Source organism: Limulus polyphemus, unplaced genomic scaffold, assembly GCF_000517525.1.
Source record: "Limulus polyphemus unplaced genomic scaffold, Limulus_polyphemus-2.1.2 Scaffold1595, whole genome shotgun sequence".
Classification (NCBI taxonomy): domain Eukaryota; kingdom Metazoa; phylum Arthropoda; class Merostomata; order Xiphosura; family Limulidae; genus Limulus; species Limulus polyphemus.
The window spans coordinates 162976-175034 of record NW_013667205.1 but is presented as its reverse complement, the minus strand read 5'-3'; the positions used below and the strand labels follow the sequence as shown (position 1 = coordinate 175034).

At 35.0% G+C, this 12059-nt stretch overlaps 1 protein-coding gene across 1 annotated transcript in view; it reads left to right on the top strand.

Annotated features, from left to right (window-relative positions):
* Positions 1-4327: 4327 nt before the first annotated feature.
* The window catches only part of LOC106464239 (fibrillin-1-like), a 145626-nt gene continuing 137894 nt past the window's right edge, over positions 4328-12059 (top strand). Inside the window, exon 1 of the mRNA XM_022391951.1 lies at positions 4328-4753. Coding sequence (XP_022247659.1) covers positions 4623-4753 — 131 coding nt within the window. The 5' untranslated portion in view covers positions 4328-4622. The remainder of the gene's footprint in view (positions 4754-12059) is intronic.

Genomic DNA, 12059 nt, shown 5'->3' with positions numbered 1-12059 from the left:
AAGTGTATCCCTCTGTGGGACAGTCGTACGTTTACGAACTTAACAACTCTTAAATTTGGGGTTCGATTCCTGCAGATAGTCCAATGTGGCTTTGCTCTAAAAACAACAACAAATAATCGTGTTATTGTCGCTGAGGGCTAGTACGAGAGTACTTAGACGTTGTCGCTGAGAGCTAGTGCGAGAGTACTTAGACGCCACAAACGGATTGAACTTATTTAGGTTTAGTAATTCACTTTCCAAATAGACGAACTTGATTGAGTACTTTCATTAAGTAGATTTTTGTGCTTAAAACTGAAAAAAGAGAGAGATAATTGACATGTATTTAGCCCGATGTCTTGCGTAGGTGTTAAAATGTAAACATAACGAAAATAGTTTTATGGTCATTTTAAAGAATGAAAAAAGAAATAAATGGGAAAATTTATACACGAGTATATTTTTTTGCGTACTTCTCCACAATTATGTTTTCCTGTTCACAGCATTCATTATTTGTAAATTTATAGTATAATCAGCATCGTCTGTCTTCTCATGAATAATAATTCTGCACCTAGAAAGTATAGTGTCATCACATACCAGTTCTGCACTCTATAAAAAACTTGTGTTAAAAACAACACAACTTGTGACCTGTGGAATGTGTCTAGTGTTTGAATGACTGCACTAAAAGTTCACAGTCATTGTTGGCTAACAGAAGACAAATTTGTTGGTGCGCAATCTTTGTGTTTATTTTATACAGTCTGCATATACGGAATAAAATGTGATTTCACAGCGCATTAACACATTTAAGTAAACACAATTTTGAAATCTGCACGCCATTTGTGTTGTTAGAAAAACTTGTGTTATCGTATCACTACCTCAATCAGTTGTTATAATTCTGAATTTCACACAAGTCTTTGTTTGTGAAATAACACAATGTTTGTGTGAAGTTACAACACAATATTTTTTTACAGTGAAACGCGTGGAGGATTTTAAGTATACAATGAATATTTACATACGTCATGCAATATTTGTTACGGTATTAGAAAAGACAAGGCTGCTGCATGAACTTATAATCAGTAAGCTATATGTGGTACATAATAAAACTGAGTAATATAACATATTATTAATTGTAGCTATTATTATACAACTGCAACAGCACTTCTGGTAGAAATTACTGAATTATTCAAACATCAACTTAACTATTTGTGTATATTTAAATTAAAACGTTTATTTCTAAAACTAATTTTATTTGCAGTACTACATGAATGAACTAGGATTTGTTTTTTTTTAAAATGGACGTCGTATGAAGTTCAAGGAATTTGTTTGTTTGTTTGTTAAGCACAAAGTTGCACATTTTACACAAAACTAGATTCATAACGCTACTTACACTGTTTAATGTTCGTTGTTTATATCACATTATCTCGAAGTTGATATTCCATGTGATATAATTTGACTTTTCAGGTCAGAGGTTAATAAGAGAGGAATTATATATTAATCACCTTGGTCATTCTTATTGTTAAACAGAAGAATTACATATAACTGCCGTCTCTTAGGCTCGTGTTGCTTTAGATTAATTATAAACGTCAACTAGTTGTTGTCGTTTTTATCTCTTAGTTGTTAAACATTTAGCTTCACAACGAAATAACGGCCTTATAAAACATGTACACATCCATATTGAATAATAGCACTTTTATTACGTATTACGGAGGGCTCTTTGTAAGCTAGAAGACTTTTATTGTTGTTAAACACAAGGTTACACAATGAGCAATCTGTGCTCTGCTCACCATAGGTGTGGAAGCCCGTTTTTTTAGTGTTATAAGCCATCAGACTTACAGCTGACCCACTGGGAGGGGACAACTTTCAGGATGCTAATAATATAAATATCAATTAACCTATTTCTTAATAAAGAAATAGTTTAATGTTTTATAACAGCCAAGCACGGCATTTGATATAACTCCTTTTTATTCTATCCTTTCACTGATGCTGTAATGAAGAAAAAATACGTTTATGATATGAAGATTTTATACTGAGGATAATAATACTGAGGATAATATATTTTCAACTGCTTTATATTTACGAATCATAAATATATAGACGTTTATACATTCTTATACATTAAATGATATCTGTATTCAAAATTAAAAAAAAAAACATTCTCGTGTCAAACTAAAATTATTAGTTTATTCAACTACACATTGATAGGATAAGATGAGTTAAAGTGTATCATCTTACGTTTCAAAAATATATGTTTTTAAGTGTGTACACGATGCTTATCTAGATTTACTTACAGCCACTGAGTTGTGCCATTGTCCTGAACTGTATACAGTTTAAGATGGCTCATTTATCTATGAGCACACACACATTTATTATTTGTCGCGGCGGTTAGCGGAACTCGTCGATCACATCACTCAGTCAATAGTTAGAAAAGTTGCTGACCTGTTCATCATGTATAGGCAACGTTTTGTACGGATGAGCCGTTTAACCAAGATCTGAATTATTTCAAGTGGCTCCGTGCTTCTTCTATCTGTCTATTTGTACGTAACGATCATCTGTGATCAACACTGTTTCCACTTATCTCTACAATAAGCAAGTAATCTGTCGTTCTTTCTCTGTCTCTACTAGTTTATTTTTATTTCTATTTTTCACATATCTGTCTTTTAAACACCACTTTTTATCTTTTAACATGATAATCAATCTTAGACATAGTGTCCTCCAAGACATCGCAAGCTTCGTTATACATGATGGACATGTTATAAACATAGTGTCCTCCAAGAAATCGCAAGCTTCGTTATACATGATGTACATGTTATAAACATAGTGTCCTCCAAGAAATCGCAAGCTTCGTTATACATGATGTACATGTTATAAACATAGTGTCCTCCAAGACATCGCAAGCTTCCTGTTACATAATGTCCTCCAAGAAATCGCAAGCTTCGTTATACATGATGTACATGTTATAAACATAGTGTCCTCCAAGACATCGCAAGCTTCCTGTTACATGATGTACACATTATAAACATAGCGTCCTCCAAGACATCGCAAGCTTCCTGTAACATGATGTACACATTATAAACATAGCGTCCTCCAAGACATCGCAAGCTTTCTGTTTCATGATGTACACATTATGAATATAATGTCCTCTTAGACATCGCAACTTCGTGTTTCATGATGTACACATTATAAATATAACGTCCTCCATAAGCTCCGTAAGCTACCATAAAGATATTTAGAAATGTATCACATCCATACAACTAAATGTTCTGAAAATAGTGGTATAATTACTGTGGATTTAACACAGTTAATAAGTTGACGTTTGTAGCAGAACACTACTTTATAAATAAATTAGACAAACCTTTAATCTAAATGTCAGGTATAAGTCCCTTTTTGTAAATGACAAATACTTGGGAAGGAACTAAAATTATAGGCGTCTTGTTTGTTTGGTGTTTTTAATGTACGTCCAAAGATGACTTTAGATTATTTGAAAATACTTTTTTTTTTCTGTAATATGAAAGGGACTAATGAATTCACACGTTACTGTGTTAAACTAGAAAGGCAGTCAGAGAGTGCAACCTGCCCCCCACCCACAATGTTTTTTTCTTCTTTTTTTTACTTTTGCAGTGACCACCCTAAAATATACACCAAACAATTCCTCACCCTAACAAAAAAACATAGTGGGCTAACTTCCCAAATCCTCTTTATATCTAATTAGTTATCGAGCTTTGACCATTTGTCAAAATTCCAGAGTGGTTGACCTTCAGTGTAACCTTGACCTTTGAACTATCGACCTTCACTGTGACCTTGACCTTTGAGCTACATTAACATACGTTGAACAATTGGTTCTCCGGCGATACGCAACTATTTTTTTAACGTATTTTAGTCAACATCGGGTGAAAAGTGTTTGAATTATTATAACGTTAACGAACAGACAGACAGATCAGAAAAAGATAAGAATACTCCGGCTGTCGGACAGGGGTGGTTACACGGTTGAGTTCATAGTGTTATTATTTTGTTTAGAAATGTGGCATTTCAACTTTTACGTCGTCTTAAAACAGTATACGTACTACTAAAGGTTATTTTCTGTCATTTTTTGATATCACTTTAGTAATTATGATTTAAGATATTAATGAATTCAATTTTGACATTTTTGTATTTAATGTATCTTTAATTTACATTTGCTTATTTTTTGGAAGCTGTATAAGCAAAATAAGGCGTCTCTTCCAGAAAGACGTAATCAACGGCAAAATTCTCAGTTCTTTATCTAGTAAATATGTTGTGACAGCCAATCCAACGCTGATACAAAAGGATCTAGACACTCATCCCGACAGAGGGCAGCCTTGAGGAGGAGCAACTTACTGTTGTGGTAAAAGCCTGTAGACCACATATGTTCGAAGCTCCGTCCATTTAATGTACTCATTTACTCTGTCATTAACTGGTTAACCCTATCATATGAGAAATGATGATGGTGGGGTGTAGTACGTGAGCCCGTGAACTTTAAGTGTCCATCCTCCTATTTTGATATTTTACAGCTTGCATTGACTGAAAGGGTTTATTAGTGTTAGTCTGAGATTGTGGAGAGCATATCGAAGCAAGTAAACTGCGGATAGTCAGTGAAAGGGTTAGCAGCAACCTGTTTCTCTCCAATTTCCGCGATGATTTTCTCCACCGTCTTTCTTTGCCTTTGGCTCTGTATTCCAAACGGTGAACCCACAACTGGTTCCAGGATCCGAAGTGGCCGGCAAAGGTCACCCAATAATAGTCAAAGACCTGCCAACTTAAGAGGGTGGGTATATTTAATATCTTATGTACTTTTTTAAAAAAATCGTTCTTAATATTTAAATATAAGGAGAAACTAAAACATTAAGAAGCTCATAACAAAAAAGGTTGATATATTTTTGTTGCTCTTTAAGGATGAAACTATACAACGGTTATCTACACTGCACCTACCGCAGGGATCGAATCCCGAACTTTAGCGTTATAAGCACTCGAGCTTAGCTACAATGAATAATTTTTAAAGAGAAAAATCTATAATTATTTTCAATTACAAAAGATAAGACATCCAATGTTCTGATGTAATTAAAATGTTTTAATAATTAATTTATATAATAATGTCGCGAGTATGTAAGATGTTGGTTTCATCTATTCGTATCTCTGCCCCCCCCCCCCCAGTGGCACAGCGGTATGTCTGCAGACTTACAGAGCTAGAAACCGGGTTTCGATACCCGTGGTGGGCAGAGAACAGATAGCCCATTGTGTAGTTTTGTGTTTAATTACAAACAAATCGTTTCTTTGTCCATACAAATAATCTCGTATTCAACAGTTTCCTTATTCTTCATTTCAGTACCCGGGAAATGGAGTTTTCGCGGGAATGAAAAAAAAAGGTTTTGGGGGTAACGTACTTATCTGAATGTCGACAAGTTTCATGGTCAAATTAACTGTGTTAAAATAGAGATTCCTGAACGAGCGCAATCAAGCTGACAGATGGAATGAGATACGAATTGATCTTTTCATGCAGCTTGCATGTATAGTAGCACGTGATCTTTGATAGAACAACGTTGTCTATTAATGTTTTGTCTTTACCGCAAAAACCAATCCTTTGCTAGATATTGTAGCTTCAAACGGGATACGTGTATTAAAACTGCTTTTGAACTGAACTTAAAAAAAAAAGACATAAGAAAATAACGGAACACACAAAATATTAAAAAGTGTATTATATAAGTAAAAATCAATAAACGAATTGGTGAAATACTAGAATATTCATAATATCAAAACCAACAAAATAGAAACTAATGTATGTGCATTAACCTTAACAAAATGTGCAGGGCGTTAAAAAACACACATATATATATAGATATATATATGTATACTGAAATTTAAAACCTTTAGATGAACAGAAAACATTGAGTTATCTTATATCATTCGTAGTTCAAAAGCAAAAATCTCGAAAGGACAGTTGACAAAGAAAGGCACAAATAAGTATTATAGCTCTGAATATATGTATATGAGATCATCTTTAAAAGTTCAGTTACAAAAACGAAGGACATAAAGAAATATAAGGACGTTCATTTTACCCATATTAAAGGACTTACACATTACCAAAGGCATCCTGAAATATTCGGTTTTATTTTTCATTAAGACAACTTAAAATAGTTCTTTTATCTTGTTTGTTTGTTTTGAATTTCACTCAAAGCTACACGAGGGCTATCTGCGCTAGCCGTCCCTAATTTAGCAGTGTAAGACTAGAGGGAAGACAGCTAGTCATCAGTACCCACCGCCAACTCTTGGGCTACTCTTTTACCAACGAATAGTGGGATTGACTATCACCTTATAACGCCCCCACGGCTGAAAGGGCGAGCATGTTTGGTTTGACAGGGATTGCGAGTCGAGCGCCCTAACCACCTGGCCATGCTGGGCCTGTTCTTTTATCTAAAACGCCCCTCAGTGGCTCAGTGGAAAGGCTGAATGATTAGAACCCCACCCCAAAAAACGGGCTTCGATACCTGTGGTGGGCAGATCGCAGATAGCCCATCGTGTATCTTCGTTCTTAACAAAAAACAAATAACCATATTTTGAATTTATCACTACCTAAATCAGTTTTTAAAATATATATTACGCTAATAAAAATACATCTTTGAAGAAAATTATGCTTATATTACGAAATGGCTTACTTAAAATTTTTGGGTTCTCATATAACCAAAATGAGTTTTTAAATATTAAGCGATTCATATTACCAAGTATGTATTGAAATTTAAGGGCGGTTTTACACCCATAAGAATTACTTAAATTTTGAACGACGATGATAATTTTTAGCTAAGACTGAAAAATAATATCAATCATTGATATTATCAAAAATTGAAACTTTCTTGTTACACATGATTTTTCTATTTGTTACACAATAACATTGGATTAAGAGTTCAACAAAGCCTACAGTTAAGATGTCTGAAGAGACCGATCCAAGATACATAATAATTGCTAAAGAAATATTAAAAAAAACGCGGTATTTTTGTTATTTACCTAGCAAATAGGATACAACACTTTTTATGTATTCCCAAACTACATTTTTGAAATTAACTTCTAAATAACTACTAATACGTCAATTGGTTACTTAAAGTACCTGTTTTTCCTAATATACGAACATAATTTTGTTTTATTCTTTACTTTGTTTGTTTTTGAATTTCACGCAAAGCTGCACGAGGGCTATCTGCGCTAGCCGTCCCTAATTTAGCAGTGTAAGACTAGAGGGAAGGCAGCTAGTCATCACCACCCACCGCTAACTCTTGGGCTACTCTTTTACCAACGAATAGTGGGATTGACCGTCACATTATAACGCCCCCACGGCTGAAAGGACGAGCATGTTTGATGTGACAGGGATTCGAACCCGCGACCCTCAGATTGCGAGTCGAGTGCCTTAACCACCTGGCCATGCCGGGCCATTATTCTTTACTTTCAAAATACAATAATTTTAAACCTGTTTTTCTGTCGTACGACAAAATAACGATACTCCACTGTATTTGAAACTAATGTAATTTTAGTTTATAGTTCGCACAATAAATTTATAAAGGCGTTTGTATTTTTTATTTATTTTTTTGCGCTTTATTTATTTATTTATTTGATTTTCAAATATTAGTATGCTTACGCGTGAAAAAAAAAATCATACAGCGGCAAAGATTAATGGAAAATAAAAGTTGTGTGTTACATTTTCCATGCTTGTCAACAAGCATGGCAACAGGACAGAGGTCACGTGACTCTAGGGCTACAGATTGCATGAACGCTTAGAGGCCACTGTGCCGTACTTGCAGCTACTTTAACGAACTGCTCCTGCGAAATCAAAATCTTACATTAGATATCGCAAATGGTTCACTGTCGAAAAATTAAATCAGATTGATTACACAGAGAGTGTGGGGTGAAGAAAACGAGAGTTTATCTCATCCGCAGTTCACACGAAATGTAGGCCTGCGTTCGAGATTAACGCTTGCTTGAGACCTCTGGTAGCAAAGCTTACATGACCATGAGGACTTGTTGACGCAAAAGAGTGTTGTTAAAAACAAACATTCCTTTCTTACTGAATTAGGACACTCTAGTTCCTGTGCCCATCAATCTTCTGACCATGACGTCAAGTGGGTTGTCTTGGAAAACATTCACCCACTTATGCAAATAAGTACACGAGTTTCAAAATACACAGATTTTAATTAGATTTTAAAGCGTCCTAAATAAATTATCCACTGCGTCCAATTCCGAAGACATATTACGCTCCTGATCCAAACAAAAAGGTATTTTGTGATCTTAATTCATACGCGAATTTTGTGATTCGAAGTAAAAAGTAAAGGAGAACTGACTGGATCTTTTTACGAACAGCACGTGATTAGTCCTAATGTCAACGACGTTACACATTTCATAATGTGAATAATTCATATTACTAACTCAAAATGTCGTCGATTTCCAAGACTTCAAGAAGTTTTATCTAGAGACAATTTCAATCAAATTATCTTTCATCTTTCATGCAGTGCTGTTTGAAAATTTACCTTGGCATGTAACGTGATGCTTTACAAAAACATTAAGATGTTTCGATTTTTTAGGTTCATAATACCATTCCAACAATTATATTTCTGATATTATGTCTACAACTAAGACCTATCTAGGTGGAGTCTTGCTGTAATGTTTAATCACCTGAAACATCAAAAGAAAATGTTGACTCCCCACCCCCGAAAATTGATAATTAGGGATAGAAGAATAAACTTTGGCTTTTCTAGCTCGGGTGTTATATATATCTAGCTCGGGTGTTATCAAACTGTATGTTCCCACGGGGAGGGGTGTGGGATTGGTGTAACAAATCTCTTTGAAGTTGTTGTTTTTTTGTAACTACTACTATAGTTGCTTCCTCTTTTCAATCTTCTCTCTGACTGGTTATGCTATTTCTCTTCTCAACCATCTCTCTGACTGGTTGTGCTATTTCTCTTCTCAACCATCTCTCTGACTGGTTGTGCTATTTCTCTTCTCAACCTTCTCTCTGACTGGTTGTGCTATTTCTCTTCTCAACCATCTCTCTGACTGGTTGTGCTATTTCTCTTCTCAACCTTCTCTCTGACTGGTTGTGCTATTTCTCTTCTCAACCTTCTCTCTGACTGGTTGTGCTATTTCTCTTCTCAACCACCTCTCTCTGGCTGGTTGTACTATTTCTCTTCTCAACCTTCTCTCTGACTAGTTGTGCTATTTCTCTTCTCAACCATCTCTCTGGCTGGTTGTGCTATTTCTCTTCTCAACCACCTCTCTCTGGCTGGTTGTGCTATTTCTCTTCTCAACCTTCTCTCTGACTGGTTGTGCTATTTCTCTTCTCAACCTTCTCTCTGACTGGTTGTGCTATTTCTCTTCTCAACCATCTCTCTGGCTGGTTGTGCTATTTCTCTTCTCAACCATCTCTCTAGCTGGTTGTGCTATTTCTCTTCTCAACCATCTCTCTGACTGGTTGTGCTATAGGGAAAGAGTTTCTTTTCTTTTTGGTACTATGTTTCGGCATCGGGCTTTAGGTCATTTGTCGATCTGGGAGGCTAAGGTACAAACTAGACCTCTTCTTGAACACTAAATTTGGTGCTGGTAGATTGTTTCATTGATTTCTTTAAATATTAGTTCTTATACTCCTTTTCATATTTATTGTGTCTGGCTATAGATGATTTATTAGTTTTATGTGCTTGATTTTGGATAAATGCGTTTGTTATTTGTTGTATGAGAAACGGAAGAACAGGTGGCACTTGTGACTAGAAGTTTGATTCCGTCTTCTTTATTTTGTAGTTTTTTATCAAGTCAAATAATGTCTTTTTTTGCTGCATTAATTGTGGGATGTAAAGATTGTTCTTGACTTGTATGCTGTGATTGTGTTTGTTCTTGTTATTTATATGTTTCTTCTATTTGTGGCTATTTACATGCTGTATCAGCATAGATTTATGATGTTTGTGTGGGGTTTTATGTGTTGGTAACAGCGGTGTTTTTGTAACGTTTGCTTCTGGTTGCTGAATTTCGTTTGTGGTGGACTTGTTGTATTTCCGTGTTTGGATGTCCTTATACTTAGGGCATCCTTTATAATTTGTAGTATGTTATTGATTACAGTTTCAGCATAGTGATTTATCATTTTCTTTAGGACAGTCGGTATTTCTGTGTTCTCCCCCACAGCCCATATTTTTTTTTGGTTCGTTCTAGGATTTGTTTGTTTCAAATTTCCGCACAAAGCTACACAAAAGCTTTGCTTGCATAGTCGTGATTAATTTCAAATTGATCGACTAGAAGAAAGGCAGCTATTCAAAACACCTTCCGTCAATACTTGGGCTACTTTTGCCTGACCAAATTGTGGTATTTGACTGTCAATCTTATATCAAAACAGACGAAGTAACGTCGTTGTTAAACGAAATACGTTTTTCTTTCCTGGACGTGAGTTAACAGATACTTTTTTCGGGTGTAGTAAGACAAGCTTCTACAGTTTCCATCACTCTTCTAGCACATCAATGGCTCCAAAGTGTACAGAGAGAGAGGTTTTTCGGCAACGGGACGCGAACCATGAATCCGAGGATTCACGGTCTGGGTACTCCAACCACTTGGTCGCTATATTTGCAGAACTGTATTATATTTTGTTTTTAGAACAGCAGTTTTTTTTCTCTTTATCTTTAGTTACCTGACAAATAGAGGGCGCAGATAGCCCTCGTGTAGCTTTGCGCGAAATTCCAAAACAAACAAACAAACAGACAAATAGAGGAGTTCGCCCTGATAAAAGGGGCCCCGGAACGAAAAAGTTTAATAACCCTTGATCTAAATGATGAACATTGATGATTCCTGTATATAAAACTTGTGTAATAATCCTAAGTTTTAAACACAAACATCAATGATAGTTTAGAATAACTGATGCTTAAAATGTTTGTAATTTTACGAGAAGCGTCTAAAACGGCCCAGCAGTTAAACATCTATATGGTTTTATGATGAACGTGCATTCCAAATCAAGCTCATTAAATGGTTAGTTAAAGAATACCATATAGTAAATTTGGAAATGTTGCAATAAAATATGTTTCATATAAACTATCTTCATACAATGGCTTTGTTATCATGGTAATGGTCTATTTTAAATTCCATTGAGAATGAAAGAGCAAGAGGGTTCTACAGCAACCTTCTCACCCGAACAGATCAAAGTACAAACTGGATAAGTTTAAACTAGTTAGTCAGATCCTACAAACTGGTTTATACTGTAACGAAGAAACTAACACAAGAAGTTAAATATATTTTGAAGTAAAAGATTTAACATAGATTAGAGTGTCTGCGAGATGTTCTATAATTTAACATAGATTAGAGTCAACTATATGTACTGTAACGTAACATAGATTAGTCAACTATATGTACTGTAACATAACACAGATTAGTCAGCTATATGTACTGTAACATAACATAACATAGATTAGAGTACATATAGGTGACTCTAATCTATGTTACGTTACAGTACATATAGCTAACTCTAATCTATGTTACGTTACAGTACATATAGCTGACTCTAATCTATGTTACGTTACAGTACATATAGCTGACTCTAATCTATGTTACATTACAGTATATATAGCTGACTCTAATCTACGTTATGTTACAATACATATTGCTGACTCTGATCTATGTTATGTTACAGTACATATAGCTGACTCTAATCTATGTTATGTTACAGTACATATAGTTGACTAATCTATGTTACGTTACAGTACATATAGTTGACTGTAACATAACGTAGATTAGAGTCAGCTATACGTACTGTTACGTAACACAGATTAGAGTCAGCTATATGCACTGTAACGTAACATAGATCAGAGTCAGCTGTATGTACTGTAACGTAACATAGATCAGAGTCAGCTGTATGTACTGTAACATAACATAGATTAGAGTCAGCTATATGTACTGTAACATAACGTAGATTAGAGTAAGCTATATGTACTGTAACGTAACATAGATTAGAGTCAGCTATATGTACTGTAACATAACATAGATTAGAGTCAGCTATATGTACTGTAACGTAACATAGATCAGAGTCAGCAATATGTATTGTAACATAACGTAGATTAGAGTCAGCT